Here is an 18567-nt window from a genome sequence, read left to right as displayed (position 1 = left end):
CGTCCAACAGAGTCATCAATCACATGATGTGTTGCTGTCCAACGATTGGATATTTCTTAACAAATGTAAACACACTGCTTTGTTTATGAAAGTTGTAAACATGCCTGTGTATCAACCTGACCAATCGTGATGTGAGATATTTCAAAATCTGTGAACACGTTTCACTATGTGGGTCACTTTGAGCACATTTTGCAATGTGACCAATGCCCTCGAGCACACGGAAAGGTAATATAGACCATGCCCGTTGTTTCAGGCTTTATTTCAAAGTCCTTAATATTGTCTCAAAAAAGTCACCATCGTTTTTCTCGCTACTTTTTACATAAGATTATCAAATTTCTCGTGTATCCAACGATTATTATGAATTCTAAACAGTTTTTGGTCTCTCCTGAAAAGTTGCCTTTTTAAGATATATATTATATATACTGAGCTTTATATAGCGCAATATCCACTAAATGTGCTCAAAGCGCTTTACAAGATACAATAGTTCTGCACCCTACCCTCGTTATGAAATACAGTAGAGCCCAGATGTACTCGTTTGCAGGTCTGATAACCGGACGCAATACGCTTCAACGGTCATGACGCCACTTCCCTTGTATTGACGCATGGTAACTTAGTAACTGGCTATAAACTATCGGAACAATGACGGACGCCCTTATGAAATATTTCTCCGACGAGCATAAAAGCGTATCCAGAGGAAAAAAAAACCCAACAAAAATCTGATCATGTTTTGACTTTTACACATTCTGATCACAAGACATATGAAAAGTTCTAGCCAGCATGAAGAATAAAAAGTAACGATTTTATTTGTTAAGAACCTAGATGGCCGCCGTTGCTGGGCGACGTGACATCAGGCTATTGAATCCAATTGTATTATGAAATACAGTAGAGCCCAGATACACTCGTTTGCAGGTCTGTGATAACCGGACGCAATTATAGGCTTGATTTAACTTTGTTGTAATTGGATTGAACAGTCTGATGTCACGTCCGCCCAGCAGCGAGCAGCTTGGTTAAAAAAAAAAGAAAATCGGTACATTTTATTCTTCATGCTGACTAGAACTTTTCATAATATGTCATGCGATCAGAATGTATAAAAGTCAAAACATGATCAGATTAATTTATAATATTTTTCTCCTCTGGATACACTTTTATACTCGTCGGAGAAGTATTTCATAAGGGCGTCCGCCGCCATTGTTCCGATAGTTGAGAACCAGTTACTACGATACTATGCGTCATTAAGAGGTAAGTGAGGTCACGACTATTAAAGCCTATTGAGAGTACATATTTCCAGTACAACAACGATGGCAAAATAATTTGGGTTATCAGTCAGTCTAAACCAAATGTGAACCCTCTCATCAAAACGGTATTAAGTCGGGATGATTAAGATGCTGAAACTTAAATTTGTAGCCAGAAATATCAGACTTGCTTTGAGTTAACTTTATAGAAGAGAATGAATATCAAATTAATCATTCATTAATTTGACTTTTTAGTATCTGGTTCATCCCGATAGAATACCGTTTTGAGACGTTGGGTCACAAATACAGTCATTATTTTTAAGCTTCTACGCTATAAAAGGTTTTGAGCAATAATCAAACGATGCTTCGTGATAACCGATGAGAATGGAAAATGGTTGTTTTTCGATTGGTTCTTGTTTTGGATTTTCAATTTATAATTAGAGATCTATCATTATTTTGAATTTTCTTGTTTCTTTTTAAAAACTATTCCATTGCCGGCCTAGTAGGTCCGTTTGATTTCGTCTTTTGAAAATGACATTGGTCATCTTTTCGAGAACGAGGTGTAAAAAAAAAAAAAAAGGGGGGGGGGGGTCTTTTCGGAGAGGGGGAAGGGGGGAGGATGGTGAAATGAAGAGAAAAAATAACTAATGTTACTAATCCCAGCAGATTGATATCAACACACAAGACATTTCAGTGAGAACACGTGGTATTGAATTCAAGATGTTTATTTACATGTTTCATATGTCAGGCAGGCAGGCAGACATACAACACAATTGTGGCCAGCAGGCTTGATCAGGTATTTATTCAGACTTGACCAACTTTCCAGAAACAAAATTCTCTAGAAAATGGTTGGAAAAATCTGGTATTTAAAAAATTTTTTATTCTCTATTGTCTTCTGGCACTTTTCTACTCACTTCATATCTTGTTGTTACCAACATAAGTGCCTGCTCCACTCACTTTTCTGAATTAAAAATTCACCCCATACACCGGAGCATACTCAATGTCTCAATCGTTTCTATGTTATATGTTTGTGATGAGAATATTGGCTATTAAGCTTAACTGCTGGTCAAAATTATTCGCGATGGTGGTGTACGAACGAATCGGCGATCTCAAGAAGTGGGTGAGAGACGGATCTAGTAATGACTTTGGGTTTGAAACGAATATTTTTGTGTTCGTGGATAGCTCACACGGTAGAGCCACGCTCTCACCTGCCAGGCGGAGTTGTCGTACCAATAAGGTCGCAGGTTCAAACCCCACCACCGCCGCGAAAAAATTTTTTATTCTCTATTGTCTTCTGGCACTTTTCTACTCACTTCATATCTTGTATTTAAATGAAGATGTAATGATGATGATGATGATGATGATGATGAGGTGGGTGATGGTTTTTTCGGGAAGTATTTAGAGAAATATTATTACGAAATTTATATTATTTTCCCCATTCGACTTTAGAGAAAACCTGATTTTAGCATAGCGTTATAGAAAAAAAATCCCACAACAAGAAACAAAAAAAAAAAAAAGAAAGACCCAAACAAAGAAACAAAAAAAAAACTCCTCAAAAAATCCCCAACAAACTATCAAACTATGAGGCATCTCAATAATTATCCGTTGTAAAAACTAACTTAACAGTTCAAGAATCTACTTTTTCTCCAGCATGCATAAGGTTTTATTAACTCACTCAATCCAGAGATTTTTGCTACTTTTCAAAATTTGAAAAAAAAAGTATATAAAATGAGCATGTGTAAATATATTTTTTGTATTCAACTACAATTAATTAACATGTAAAAATGAAAAACATTAACTTTGATAATACGCCTATAATTTGTCTCAGAAAAATGTAACAAATAGGCATGGATTAAAAGTAACCCCGGGTAAAATACGGATATAGTCGGTCTTAGGGTTGAGTGAGTTAAAAGTAGATTTGGATGCGTAGTGATATCCTAATGGCAATAATAAATCTTAATGTCAAATTGTTAAAGTTGAGGATCAATCATTGTAAAAAAAAAAGATGACACTTTGAATGAATAAGAAATAATAATAATATAAGTGGGGTCACTGCAGGGGTTTTATTTTACCTTAACTCACTCAATCCTGGACATTTTTTGCTACTTTTCAAAATTGAAAAAAAAAATGTATTAAAAATGAGCATGTACACAGATAGTTTTATTCAACTACCATTAACATGTAAAAATTAAAAACATTAGCTTTGATATAATTTGTCCCCTCCTCCATAATTGGTCTCGTAAAGTAATAGTAACCTGGGTAAACTACGGATATAGACGTTGTTAGGGTTGTTGAGTGAGTTAAAAACCACTTGTCAGTATCTGCCCCATTCTGAAATTATACTATAGCGGGTAGTAGAGACAGAGGGATCACAATTGTACCAAAAAAAAAAACAAACAAACAAAATTGGTGTTTTGTTTGTTTGTAAGGGTTTTACGGCGCTTGCAACACATGTAGGTTATATCATCGCCAGTAAAAAAGAAGAAAATGGGATAGTAAAAAGTTCTAGAATTACAAATAAAGCACCCAAGAAAAAGTAAGACAAAGGGGAATTGGGAACAAATAGGGATCAGATGTAGATTCCAAGATCACACTATCAAAGTACTTAGTTTGAGACCACCTTTAAGTCTCATCCGGACACAAGCACAAAATCCAACAAAGAGGAATACACTCAAATGTTTACATTATAAATTCAAAATAACAAATATAATAATACATAACAGAGAGATGATTTACAAAGAAAAATATCATCTCCCAAAACAATAAATATGCATTTGACTGTCTCCCTCCAAGCTAGGACTCCGGTCAGGGCCAGGACAAAACCAAGTCATCTCATTCCAAGACAAAGACAGAAAGCATGTTGGAAAACAGATATAAGGGGATAGAAGACACAGTATGTACCTCCATGCCCACTATGGGAGGTCAGGAACCCTCCCCAGAAAAAAAATTGGAATAGGAACATTCATTGATTTACATTTACTTCTCAGACATATCAACAGCCACTCCAATCAACCATAGACTTGCAACTCTTACCTTTTACATCAAATCATCACAACTCAGGTTCATATCAATTATTCATATTATATTTACAAGGAACAATGAAAATTATAATTTTCAAGTCAAAATATTTTTAAAAATTAACAATTGAACATTATAACAAACAAGAAAACAAACAACAACAAAACAACAACAAAAAAAACCAAACAAATCAACAACAAACAAATCGTTCAAAATTCACCCCCATGTAAAAAACAGACAATAAAAAAAAGAAAATCGCATTGAACATGGCATAAATTCCTTACACAAATATTCATATTTATTTATATTTATCAAATAAAAACACACTGCCAGAATAAGTTTTTGAAACGTACTGTATGGTTTTAAATCGTGAGCTTTTATATAGAACAATATCCACTAAATGGGCTCATAGCGCTTTACAAAGGTTCCCTGGCCAACAGAAACACGTAACATGTTGAACGAGACCTGACACCTATTAGGCGATAATACAATTTTTTCCGACAGATAACACGCTGTTAATGGCCAAGTACTTATTTTACACCAGAGTATAGTGAGAGAATGTGAGCAAAGAGACTTTTCCAAGGACTCAACTATGCGCCGAGCGAGGCTCAAACCCACAACCGATCCGAAAGAAAGTGCCATACCACTAGACCACTTAGCCGCACGTAAGTAATTAAAAAGGTAAATATTACGAGTAATCTCCTTGAATCTTTATTTGTTTGTTTTAGAGGATTTTGGTTTATTTGCACCAAACATGGGTCTTAAAACAACAAGGATTTTGGTTTATTTGCACCAAACATGGGTCTTAAAACAACAAGGATTTTGGTTTATTTGCACCAAACATGGGTCTTAAAACAACAAGGATTATTGGTTTATTTGCACCATACATGGGTCTTAAAACAACAAGGATTATTGGTTTATTTGCACCATACATGGGTCTTAAAACAACAAGGATTATTGGTTTATTTGCACCATACATGGGTCTTAAAACAACAAGGATTATTTGTTTATTTGCACCATACATGGGTCTTAAAACAACAAGGATTTTGGTTTATTTGCACCATACATGGGTCTTAAAACAACAAGGATTATTGGTTTATTTGCACCATACATGGGTCTTAAAACAACGATTATTGGTTTATTTGCACCATACATGGGTCTTAAAACAACAAGGATTTTGGTTTATTTGCACCATACATGGGTCTTAAAACAACAAGGATTATTGGTTTATTTGCACCATACATGGGTCTTAAAACAACAAGGAATATTGGTTTATTTGCACCATACATGGGTCTTAAAACAACAAGGATTATTGGTTTATTTGCACCATACATGGGTCTTAAAACAACAAGGATTATTGGTTTATTTGCACCATACATGGGTCTTAAAACAACAAGGAATATTGGTTTATTTGCACCATACATGGGTCTTAAAACAACAAGGATTATTGGTTTATTTGCACCATACATGGGTCTTAAAACAACAAGGATTATTGGTTTATTTGCACCATACATGGGTCTTAAAACAACAAGGATTATTGGTTTATTTGCACCATACATGGGTCTTAAAACAACAAGGAATATTGGTTTATTTGCACCATACATGGGTCTTAAAACAACAAGGATGATTGGTTTATTTGCACCATACATGGGTCTTAAAACAACAAGGATTATTGGTTTATTTGCACCATACATGGGTCTTAAAACAACAAGGATTATTGGTTTATTTGCACCAAACATGGGTCTTAAAACAACAAGGATTTTGGTTTATTTGCACCAAACATGGGTCTTAAAACAACAAGGATTTTGGTTTATTTGCACCATACATGGGTCTTAAAACAACAGTCTCAAATCTTTAAAACTGCACCAAAAAATTCAGCACTTAACGATATTTTATTACAATTTGGAAAGATGACGAGTTCCAGTGTGACAATATAGTTTTATACCAACAAACACCGTCCCCCCCCCCCCCCCCCCCCCCCCCCATTCCCAAAGAAAAAAAAAAAAACCCTAAAAAGCCAAAAAAAAAACAAAAAAAAAAACAACAACCCTAAAACACGTTTTTATTTATTGTATGTAATATAATATTTCATTTTCCGGCAGACCTCCAACTTTGCATAAAATTTTCAAACTAGAGACTTCCGAAGAACTAAAAAACTCTTAAAATAGCTGCCAACTTCATATAATGCTGAAGCGCTCCTTTCTGGGACATCTCACAACTAGCCCAACTGATTTTTTTGGGATATAAAAATATAATAGAATAATATTACCTTTAATTAAAAAAAAAAAATTCATAATAACTTATTTCAAATCAAATTACAAAGTATGACCTGATGAATTCACTTTTTCTAACAAATTTTGAAAACAGAGAAGTTTTCAGAAAAAAATTATGACTAAAAAAAAAAAAATTGTCCTTTTCATACCTTGGTATTCTTCAAAGTAAATATTCATAATCAATAATAATAATAAAAATGCTGAAAACTTATATAGTGCTTAAATTACAAATTACTTTGGCTGAAACATACTCATTCACACATACCCACACACACACAACACAAACCAGACCTATCTTGCTTCTCATATCATCTACTAAAATTGAAACAGATATGTTGTAAGAGAACATTTAAAAATAGACAAAGATTCTTTTTCGTGAATGCTCCGTGGTAAGGCGTTCCAAACAAAGGGTCTGAAATGAGAAAAGGATCTCATTCCAGCATTTTTCTGTATCCGAGGGACAACTAGTTTGGTGGAATCATTGGCCGAACGTAGGCTTTTGAATATCTTTCAATTAGGAATGGGCAGTACTTAAAAGACAACGATGCACTAAAACACAAGCATTGAATTTGATCCTTTTCTCAACAGTCAGCTAATGCAGGTCATGAAGCAGAATCTGGCAGAATCACACCTACACTTCATGAATACTAGTCTGGCAGCGCTGTATTGGACAATTTGAAGACGTCTCAGATTATATTGTGAAACGCCAAATCAAGTGAACAACAGCATTGTGGGAGAGCGCTTCAAGATAGATGCAGGGTTTGATACGACTTTTTGTTTGGGGTGGTGGATAGCTCTGATAATAGCCCTACCCTCTCCCCAGCCAGGCGGAGTTGTCGTACCAGTAAGGTTATGGGTTCGAGCCCCCATCGCCGAAGAGTTATTTTTTTTTCTTCTCTCGTCTGGCATTTTTCTCCTCACTTCATTCTTTGTTGTTATCAACAGCATTGTATTAACTGTTATAGTACAACAGAGTAACCTTGTGAGGAAAGGTACGAATAGTAAACTTGTTCTTAGACAATAATGAAAAAGCTGACACAGGGGACATAACTCGCTCAGCTTAGATTAAAACAGAATAGCTTATCAAACCTGCCATCTACTATTCTTGAAAGGGAATAAGGAACGCACCCGAAAGGCACAGAGTTCGATTACCCGCCGTGTGCTAAGCAAGTCACCTAGCCTTTGCTCATTTTGCAGGGCTGCTCTACGGCTGATGCCTGGGTTATTCTAGTCTTTCCTTGGAATAGACCCTAAAGAAAAAATTCCCCTCAGGGCTGAATTAAGGGAATTTGTTTTTCTGGTCGTTTCAAGAACATGATTGGAGTGAAAACAAAATTGAAAATAAAATAAAAAAGTTAACACATGAGACCAACATGTACTTGAATGCAGGTCTGATAATCCAAATCGTTATATTATGGCCTCATTGGTTTAATGAAAAAATACTCTCAAAATAAAGCAAAAAATATTGACCATATCAACAACGTTAAACCAAGCCCATAAATGCATTCGGTGGTCAGACCTGTAATATGTGCTCATTGTATGGGACTCATTATTCGTCATTTGGAGTTAGAGTCATCCTGGTCGAAGTATCGTTCCTCTGCGTCTTGGTTTAACAAGTCGATGGAGTCGTATTGGGCATTGCTATCCACTTGACTGAAATTTAAAAATACAAAAAACAACAATTACAAAATATCCAGGTCATTTTTTGTCCATAATCTCGAGGCAGTTTTACATCTGGACGAGCTAGAAACTTGAAAATTGAATTATTCACCACGTTTATGAAACTTGGGATAAATTTCTATTCATTTTGATAAAGAATAAATACAGTTACATAAATTGCAAAAGAATTATAACTCTCGTTTCTTATAATTTTAATTCTAAACTCTCTATTCAGGCTATGATTAACTAATACCATTTTGAGACGACCATTCACTTATATAACATCAGCGACATCAGACTTGGCAAAAAATGATCACAAACAAAAAATGGACATCAATCAATCACAAACAAAAAATGGACATCGATCAATCACAAACAAAAAATATGTTAAAGTGTTATGGATTGAGAATATCAAGTCTTCATGGCAACGTTGTGAAATGTTTAAAGATAAAGCAGAGAGACACAGAAAAAAAAAAATTGGTCCAAAAAAAGTGCTTAAAACTTTTGCATGCTGTCATGTGCAGAATCCCAATCCACATTATTAATCGAACATCAGAGTCCCCCCCCCCCCCCTCCCATTGGTTTCAGATATTCACACCTGTTTCAAAGTGTCAATCAATGATAAAGAAGGGCACGCTATTGACAAATTTTCAAAGCCCTCATTGTACTTAACTGTCTCCTACCTACCATTTTCACAATTTTTACTGAAATGTCAAACTGACAGAACACAAATATTGAGTTTCCAAATTCCAATTTAAAAGTGAAAAGTACGTGCTACATATAATTTTGTTTTCAAAATAACCATTAAATTAGCAATGACTATCCCACACAAATCTTTGGGCCTCTTTTTCGCTCACGAAGTGCCCAAATTCACAACAAAATATGGGACGAAGACGTTTCGTATATGCTATTTTTAAAAATTAATTACGACGCTGTTTATCGATGAATTTGACTGAAAGTTGGCACACAGTAAGAATAAAGGTCATTTTAGATTATGTCAAGCGACAAAACTCGTGTGATTACCAGAAGACTGTTAAAAATAGATTTTTACTCTTTGGAGTATAATATTTCTAAAACTACTGGGCGTGTAGGTTTTGTCGCTGACAAGGTAATACATGAACATTTCTTCTTTTTGGTTGTAAAATTTCATATGAATATGACGAGTATTTTTCCCGTATTTTACAAACACCATCCTAATTTGCTCTTCATTCGTAAAAGATAAAGCCATTTTGCCCCCCTACAGCCCGAATCACAAATTCAAAACGATTTGGCACCAAACAGCGGCTGAGCGAGTCGTGGCAAAGCGCTTTCTGATTGGTTGACCTCGTTTTAAAGTTCATGACTAGTCAAAATGTCTGCTGGCAGAGGGGTGTTTATCGTCTGCCATTGCGTTTGGGTTCAATAAAAAGCTGACAATTTGACTGTTTAATTTACAAGAATTTAAGAAATTATAATGTTAAAAGTTTTCGATTGCAATATGATCTACAATCTCAGCATAAGTTTAATTATTGTGTTCCATGTCACGTTCCATCAGTAACCTTTGTCCCCTTGTCCAATTTCCCGTTTCCTTCTATATTTCTTTCATTTATGTACGCAATCTCCCCCCCCCCCCCCCTTCTCTCTCTGTGTGTGTGTGTGTGTTATATACTCATTTCTTAATATATTTCTGTGTGTGTGTTATACTAATTTCTCTCTCTCTCTCTCTGTGTGTGTGTGTGTGTATGTGTGTGTGTGTTATATACCATCCAGCTCTAAAATTATATAAGTTAGAACTCTTCTAATGTTTTCATCATATTCTCTATCAAATTTGCCATAAAATTGCCAAATTTCAATCTTTCAATCCACTTATTACGCAAGATACAACCAAAGGTAAAAAAAAAATGCCGAAAAAGCGTCCCATATTTTCGCGTTTTTTTCCTCTTTGCGGGTCATCCAAATAAATGACACCTTTGAAACAGCATAACTTGTTTATTTATGAATGGATTTTCAAATTTCAAAAACATTTTTACTCAGTGGAGATAGGGCTTTGATTTCAGATAAAATTTTCCTCAAAAAGAGAAAAAAACATTTTTCATAGTCATTGCTACATTAAATAATATAACAAAGATTTTTCTTCAAATTTAGTGATTAATAAAACCAATCTGAATATATCGTAATGAAAGTGACGATTTTCCTACAGTTGGTAAGAAGAGTGTGTGGCTATGTGGTCTAGTGGAATGACACTCGCTTCCAGACCAGAAGGTCCTGGTTCGAGCTTCACTCAGCACATAGGAAGGAGAAGGCTCTTCACTCACATTCTCTCACCGTATTCAGGTGTAAAATGAGTACCAGGCCGTTAACAGCATTGTTCTGTCCCCCCCCAAATAAATGAAATATCGCTTAACAGGCATCATGTCTCATCCTACATGTTAAGTGTTACTGTTGGCCTGGGACCCCTTGTAAAGCGCTTTGAGACTTTGAGTAGATATTGTGCTATATAAAACCTCTAATTTAATATGGATAATACAGGGTGATTCAATTGAAGACATTGACGTATACCTGTAGTCAAATTGAGAGTCTTCTCCTGACAGGAAACGTTCTTGCATTATACGCAGAAATTCATGACGCATTTCACTCCTCTCCTCGGGTGTTGTTGTGGCTTGAGAATTCCCATCTTCATCTATGGAAAATATAATATGTCACTTTAACAAACATAATAATATCGGAGACATATATATATAGAGACACGAAACTTCTGAAGTGTCAATTGGGTTTTAATAGCAGACGATGCTTATCTAAATCTGTCAGGTCGTGTCAAGTCAGTAAACATCCTCGCGCTCATAACGTTTATAATATGTGATACAATTTAAATTTGGCACAGGTCTTCGCAGCTTTCTTTTTTCAGATGTGATTTCTTCTCACTAAATTCTCTAAGACTATAAACTTTTTGAGTATTTGTAGGATTGATATAGCGTGAAGAAATGGTGTGTATTTTAAAATTAACCATCAATAACAAAATACCTTGTTTACCAACTTGACATTGAACATACACATACCATAAGTTTCACATCTCTATATTTAAGTCTCCATTAATATTAAACTCTAATGGCCTGTAACAATCTTTTACTTTCAAATTTGTTTACCCTAAAATTACAAATATTGCAGGGTTTCCATTCATTTTGTATGTTGTTTTTTTTTGACTACTTTTTATCATAAATCACATTTTTATAGAACAGAAGTTTAAACTTTTATCTAGTATTCAATGCTATTATTCATTGTAAAATTATTACAGCCATTTCGTTTCTTAAAAACTCTGTTTTTCCCAAAACGTAACAGCAAAAATATTATGAGGCATCCCTATTATCCTTTGTTAAAAAACCCAGGAATTCAAGAAATATTTTTCTCCTGCATGCATTCAGTATTACTAAAAATAGATTTTGACCAATAATGGTACAGCTGTAAGGCAAGGGGAACTTGCTCAAAATTCCAAATGCAGGATTTAAAGTTTCTTTTAATGCTAATTTTGGGAATTCATAAATTGACAACGATAATGTTGATAATGGCTATGGTAATGTGAGTGTGCATAATTAACAAAAAAAGATTTGAGACATACAGTAAATTCCCAACAAAATAATCCTAAACATGAATACATAAAAATGTCTGGGACAGCGCAACTGTTTCCCAGTTTTACCTCCTTTTCCATGAGACTTCATATCATTATCTTCATCCTTTTCTTCCTCTTCTTCTTCCTCCTCCTCCTCCTCTGTGTCTTCATCCTCTTCTTCTTCCTGCATTTCCTGTAGACATAATTTGGAGAATCATGTGGAAAACTAGATTTTGATCAGTGCTTATATCTAATTTTGTGAGACAACAATTACTATGTATAATTCAGACTTATAAAAATTTATTATGCAAACTGTTTAGTAGATTTTCAATGAATTTCAATAATACTAAGTTATGCTATACATATTTCAAGAAATATATGCTCTAATGATAGTTTGGTGATCATAACTGAACTTTCAGCTTGTAAATGTTTCTCCAGTTTTCAAAATACCCAAAAACTAGAGCATTTATATAGCGCAATGTCCACTAAACATGCTCAAAGTGCTTTACAAGGGGTCCCTGACCAGCAGCAACATGTAACATGTATAACGGGACATGATGCCTGTTAGGCAATATTGTAATTTTTCAGACAGAGGCAACGCTGTTAACGTCCAGGTACTAATTTTACACATGAGTATGTTGAGAGAATGTGAGTAAAGAGCCTTTTCAAAGGACTCAACTATGCGCAGAGCGAGCTCAAACCCAGGACCTTCCAATCTGAAAGCGTCATATCACAAGACCCCAAAGCTGCATAAAGATTTAACAGTGATAACGAAGCCTCAGATCAATTCAAAATTTAGAGACAGATATTCACATCCAAGCTTATAACATGTATGAGTTCAACCACCTGAGATAAATGTGGAAAAAGCAAATATAGACTCCACTAGCAATTTAAGACCACCAGACCACACAAAGATACTCATAAAATCATAATCAGGAGGTTACTTCCAAGAGAAACAAAAAAAACATCTCTAAAGCAATGAGTAATTGCACATATCGAACAATCTTTCTTCTTCCATTAAGACCAAAGCTTCAGACTGAAGATTGTATGGAAGTCTTTTCAGTCACAGAGTTTTTAGAGGGAAGAAGGGAGTGATGTAATGAAGTCATCAACAAGTGGTTGGTAGGGAGTTCCAAAGTCGGATGGTGGAGGGGAAGAAAGAATAAAGATTATGGTTTATTCTGGCGTGGAGGAGATTTTAAAATTAAATGCTGAGTTTCTTGTTATGTTGTTACTCCGTTTCAAATGGCTAGTTGGAATTTCGAGTTTTCTGTTTGTGCTTTGTGGGAAAGGATTTCAAATTTCTAGGCAAAACAAAGTTCTATCATCTCTACCACAAAAACAGAAAGCATCATCAAAGCAGACTGCAGACTGCAGACTACAGAAATGAGGGTTTAGACAAGACAGTGGCTTCTAGAGACTGCCTTAAAACTGCTTTTTGCATTAATGATCAAGACAAGATGTGATGAAAAATAAATGAATCAAAATCTATTTGAAACATGAAAGCAAACGACAAAAATGAGGGCACGAACAAGACAGTGACACCTCTCCCCTGCCTGAAAAATTATTTTGGCTATAATAATCAAGACTTTATGTTGAAAGAGGAAAAGGTTGTTTAAATGTATTCGAAACAATTTAACTCTCTAGCGTTCATCATATGAACGAGCAATCCAACAAATTAGTTCGATTCTCACCCACTGTAATGTAAATTAGTTATGTATATACCTCGCGAATAAACACAAAAAATATGAAGCATGAAGACTGACATGGAACGGGGTGAGCTCCCCTCTCCCACCACTTTACACAGGACTGACACTTCTCACTTCTCCCCTCACCGTCGTGCAAGACAGACGACAATTGCAACACAAATCAGGTCAGTTAGTCTTAGAACCGATTTATTTGTTATACATGACACCCACATTGAACTTGAGAGAGATAAACTAATGAGCATTATGTATATTGTATATCTATAACTTACCTCCCTATCCTTCATGAATTCATAACGGTATTTCATCTCTTGTTTATCCATGTATTTCATGAGAATGGACGACAGGCGAAGATCACTTTTATCCACATCTTTGGCTTGTTTCTCTTCCTCGGTCTCGTACTGGCCAACCTGAGGAAACAGGTGAATTTTTGTCTTAAAATAAACTGACATCAGATATCTAGAACTAAACTAGTCTTTTAAAGACTAAATTGTTTTAATACGTACATCATGGAATTGTACATAGGACAACTACATTTTAAAATGTTAGATATAATAATTTTGATCTTTGTTTTGTGTCATAAGACAAGTTATATCAGCTTGTTTTTCTTGACAGTATTTTCATTAAAGCATTATTCTCTGTATGCGGGAACAAATTAAAGCATTAAAGAAGAAAATTACTTCGCATTTTTCAGCTGGCAGGACTATAACTCGACATAATTAATTCATAACCAATTATGTCTTCAAGTTACTATCACATCGGTTATTTTCTCAAATCTCAACTACAGCAAATTCCTTCATTATTTTTTCAGTATAACAACTTCACCAAGTAAAAAAACACATTTTTAATCATTTTAATCTATAATATAACTTTCAAAAATCCAAATCTGAAATCTGGACTTTGGTCATATATAATCCCCCCCCCCCCCTCCCACCTCAAAAAAAAAAAAAAACAAACAAAAAAATCCATCAAAACAAAGAAATTAAACAAAAAATCTGATGAAACAATTCAATCTTGAGTAAGTGTGAATGTAAGAGTTAATCTGACAATGGCCAAATATAAATAAATCTGCGTAATTGTCAGGCCTATACTCCCTGAACTCTTGGAGAAACTGACCCCTAAAGCAATCGGAAGCCACCAGACCACATAAATCTTGATCAAATGGGGAATGGATAGTTTCTAACGTTTCTAACAAACACCAAAATCATTATGAAAAGGAGATCATTCCCAAGTGAAGTAAAAAATATTCAAAACAATTGTCACAGAATGTTTATGTTTTTTTTATTTTTGTTATTTGATTTTGGCTTTCTTGTTTGGGGTTTATTTATTTTTTTTTTTTGGGGGGGGGGGGGTTAAATCTTGAGTAAATGTGAATGTAAGAGTTATTCCGACTATGGCCAAATGTAAATAAATCTGTATAAATGGCAGGCTTCTACTCTCCTAACTCTTGCAGCAATGATTCCCGTTTCTTAAAAGAACTTCTTTCTGATCCCAAAAGATATAACTCAAGACAGGCAAAAGAGTTTTTCCATTTTGATACTACATCATTATCGAAATGAGCGTATCAAAGATGAGTAATCTATATTATCAGATAATCTGGTTCGTAAAAGGACACTCAATCACAATTAAGTGATCCATAAATATCTGAAGTACAAATAAATAACTGAGAAAAGTTCTTTGTAATTCAGATGATTGTTAATTAGAAAAAATAAAAAAGACAATGATAAACATTTTGTGACTGGAAATGAAAAAAAATAAAATTCCCTTTAAACTCAAGACATTTTATCGCATAATTACAAAAGAAATAAAACGTGGTAGATTGCTTTAAAAAATAACAAATTGTTTTCCAAAGCTCTTTAGAAATATAATGGCTATGGAACAAGCCTTCAGTTAATCGCTCACCAATTGTTCATACAATAGGGGATCTCTGCTTTGCATCCTTGCGTCAGAGAAATATTCTCCTTCATCCATCATCTCCTGGAGAGCCTGGTACCGTCTGTTTTTTACAACATTTTTATTGACGCCCTTATTTGCCTTTTTAATTTCATTGATGTAAAAATTGACACGATAGTCGTCAAGTGAGTCTGAAAAGCAGACAGTGTCTTCTAATATCAAGTGTTTATAAAACCTCTCCATGAAAAGTCCTGCACTTTTTTCAAGTAATTCATGGGCTATGGCATATTTTTCCTCTATTTTCAAGTCAGGCTCGTCCCTTGTTTGATGTTTGAAGTGAGCGTCTGAATGGGCAAGTCTGGAGATCATGTTCTGCTTCATGGTATTGAGATCCATTCTCCGACTGTTATTGTTATCTTCAGATCCAGCAGCTTGTTCTTCAAGTTCGTCATCCATAGTTTTCTAAACAGGACAAAGTTGAAAATAAATAAATAAATAAAGTTATTTCATTAAGCCAATTAGGGAAGGGCAGTGCCAGACAATGCAGAAAGAAAATACCCCCCCCCTCCCCAAAAAAAAAAAAAAATAAATAAATAAATTTTTTAAAAATCAGCCTGTATTGACCATTGACTGGGGATTGAACCTCAGACCCCCTGGTTACCAGCCTGTAATAATTGTGCCTTAAACGACAACTGACTCAGCTTTGTTTTTGAAATTAGAAAAACCACACCACTTACAATACAAAATTTAAACTTAACTTAATAGTAATATTCATTGGGCATTGCAACTAAGTTAAATTCCATAATCGCTAAAATATTAATTATTAAGTACCTAATACTAATAATCTAATACAGGTAAAAGTAAAAGGAAGTCCTGCCACCTCTGCAATGATTCTCATATCATCACAAAATATAAAAAGTACCCAGTCGACTCTGAATAACCATCTACAGTTATCCAGAGTCGACTCTGAATAACTGCCTACAGTTATCCAGAGTCGACTTTGAGAATAACCACTTCGTAAATAAAATGGTCATTGTGGTCAAATTGGATGAATTAATTGGACAGGATGCTCTATGGGTCTCAGCACGAGCTTTGGAAGACCACGGCATTCCTACATCTTGTTGGCCTTCAGCCTTAAATCATAATAAAAATAAAGACATCATGATTCATCATGAGTATGGGTCGGGGCAGGGGCAGGGGAAATGGAAAGAAGAAGAATTGGACATTCTCATTCATTCATAAAATAATCATATTCATACCTTACACGTTAACTCTTAGACAGACACAACTCATCGGGTCACTCTGTGATCAGACTTTTTCACAAGACAACGGTATCGGCGACGAACATTACCATTATATAGGAGATGAATCTAATTGAAGATATAATTTACTTGTTGAAGCTACATTGACTATTGACAGCAAGTCGAACTTTCGTTTTGTTTGTGTCTGTGTTTACTTTACGTAAATTAGAGTTACCTCCTTCGTCAAGTTGAAATGTTTCAGTACTATATAAATAAGAACAAGTTGTATGATTGGCGCAGACATTTTTCCAAAATTATTGTAAAATATAAAGGAATGAATAATATACAAATAGATAAATAAATAATAATTAAAGAAATAGAAAGATTATCTAACAAAAATAATAAAGAATGAATGAGATAAAAAAGAAAATTGAATAGATAAATAATAAACAACCAAAAAGCATATTGGATATAATCCATGTACACTTATTTGTAGGTCTGATAACACAATTCCTTATGGGCTCATTGTTGTAATGGAAATTTTTTTTTAATGACGCAAAATATTGTCCATTACAACAATGTTAAACTAGGTCCATAAGTGGGTTCGAATTTCAGACCTGAATATATTATATGTTATATGCTTTATAAGGGGTCCCTCTCCAACAGCAACATTTAACATTTAGGACAAGACATGTAGTCTGTAAGGCGATATTATAATTTTTTTCGGACAGAGACAACGCTGTTAACGACCAGGTACTCATTTTACACCTGAGTACGACGAGAGAATGTGACTACTACTACTACTACTACTACTACTACTACTACTACTACTACTACTACTACTACTACTACTACTACTACTACTACTACTACTACTACTACTACTACTATTTCTATTGTTGCTTCTGCTGTGGCTAATGCCACTAATATATTAATACCTACATCCCTTATATTTTGTATTTATTTCCAATTCCATTGTATTTATTTTCCAACAATAGTCCACACTTTATTTTGGTTCACTTTCTATACTGCATTACACAGTTCCTACCCGCCTCCCCTCTTTTGACATAATTAAGTACGCACCTTTTATAAATTTCTATTGCTCTGTTTTAATTCGTGCTTCCTCACAAAGTAGCATACAATTTCCTGCCCATCAATGTTTTTGTTTATGCATCTTAACAACGCCACTACCACATTATCTCATTCGTCTGTAGTTTTTAATTCATCATGTGTTGTTGATGAAGGGGAAACCCGAAACGTCCATTATATGTTTTCGTATATTAAACTGAAGATTACATTCATTTTCACAGTTATAATTTATTTATTTATTTCAATTCTGAATATAAAAAAGCAAGAACAATTCAAAAAATAATTCTATGTGATGAAACCACGTACAGAAGGCATAGCAACATAAATATTTTCGGCAATTTAAAAACGTATGTTTATAAATATAATTTAAGAAGTGTCACACTTTGTGACACAGCAGTAACGTGTCTAAAACCGGTCGCACATCTATTCGTTAACTTGTGGGATCAATTATCTTTATCGTTATTTATTTCGGGAATTCTAAATGAAAATATTTTAAAGTAAGTCCTTCTGAGCCACTTGGACTCATTCTAAGACAAATTAAGTCCTTTAGAGCCTTGTAGCCAAGGGTGCAGGAGTTATTCCGGTTTCAATAGCGTGAAGCGGACAATTAACGTATATGTTTGAAAACCTTTGAACAGGACGCTAGTCTGTAGTCTATCGCAGATTACTATCCCAGCTTGACAGGTACCCTTTTACACTTGAATGGAGTGAGTGATTGGAGTAAATTTTCTTGCTCTAGAAAGTACAAATTGGCTTCGGTCGGAATCGAACACAGAACCTCTGAGTCCAGAGTACAACGCGCTAACCATGGGCCATCTTGCCTCCTAAGCTTTTTAATCCGGAACATCCATGTTTCTGTGGCGTTGAGCAGAC

At 34.7% G+C, this 18567-nt stretch overlaps 1 protein-coding gene across 3 annotated transcripts; it reads right to left on the bottom strand.

Annotated features, from left to right (window-relative positions):
- Positions 1-1941: 1941 nt before the first annotated feature.
- Positions 1942-16814, bottom strand: LOC144966221 (coiled-coil domain-containing protein 97-like). Of its 3 annotated transcripts, none has more exons than XM_078902410.1 (6): positions 16624-16814; positions 15374-15826; positions 13744-13881; positions 11853-11958; positions 10721-10841; positions 1942-8176 (listed from the first exon to the last, which is right to left on the bottom strand). In XM_078902410.1, the coding sequence occupies exons 2-6, from the start codon at positions 15818-15820 to the stop codon at positions 8080-8082; spliced, it is 909 nt and encodes a 302-aa protein (XP_078758536.1). In that variant the 5' UTR covers positions 15821-15826; positions 16624-16814; the 3' UTR covers positions 1942-8079. The 3 variants fall into 3 exon arrangements, with proteins under 3 accessions (XP_078758536.1, XP_078758545.1, XP_078758529.1); XM_078902419.1 differs by having other exon boundaries at positions 16629-16812; XM_078902403.1 differs by having other exon boundaries at positions 7937-8176; positions 16716-16793.
- Between the last annotated feature and the right edge of the window lie 1753 nt (positions 16815-18567).

Source organism: Berghia stephanieae, chromosome 1, assembly GCF_034508935.2.
Source record: "Berghia stephanieae isolate SIO BIC M18660-M18661 chromosome 1, UCSD_Bste_1.3, whole genome shotgun sequence".
Classification (NCBI taxonomy): domain Eukaryota; kingdom Metazoa; phylum Mollusca; class Gastropoda; order Nudibranchia; family Aeolidiidae; genus Berghia; species Berghia stephanieae.
This window is presented reverse-complemented; position numbering and strand designations above follow the sequence as displayed.

What these genes read in the sequence shown, in the direction of transcription:
- LOC144966221 (XM_078902403.1), bottom strand. An exon ending in CCCTATTGTATGAACAATTG is followed by an intron (nt 13,882 to 15,373) that starts GTGAGCGATTAA and finishes CTGTTTCCTCAG; the next exon opens with GTTGGCCAGTACGAGACCGA. An exon ending in AATTCATGAAGGATAGGGAG is followed by an intron (nt 11,959 to 13,743) that starts GTAAGTTATAGA and finishes TTATGTCTACAG; the next exon opens with GAAATGCAGGAAGAAGAAGA.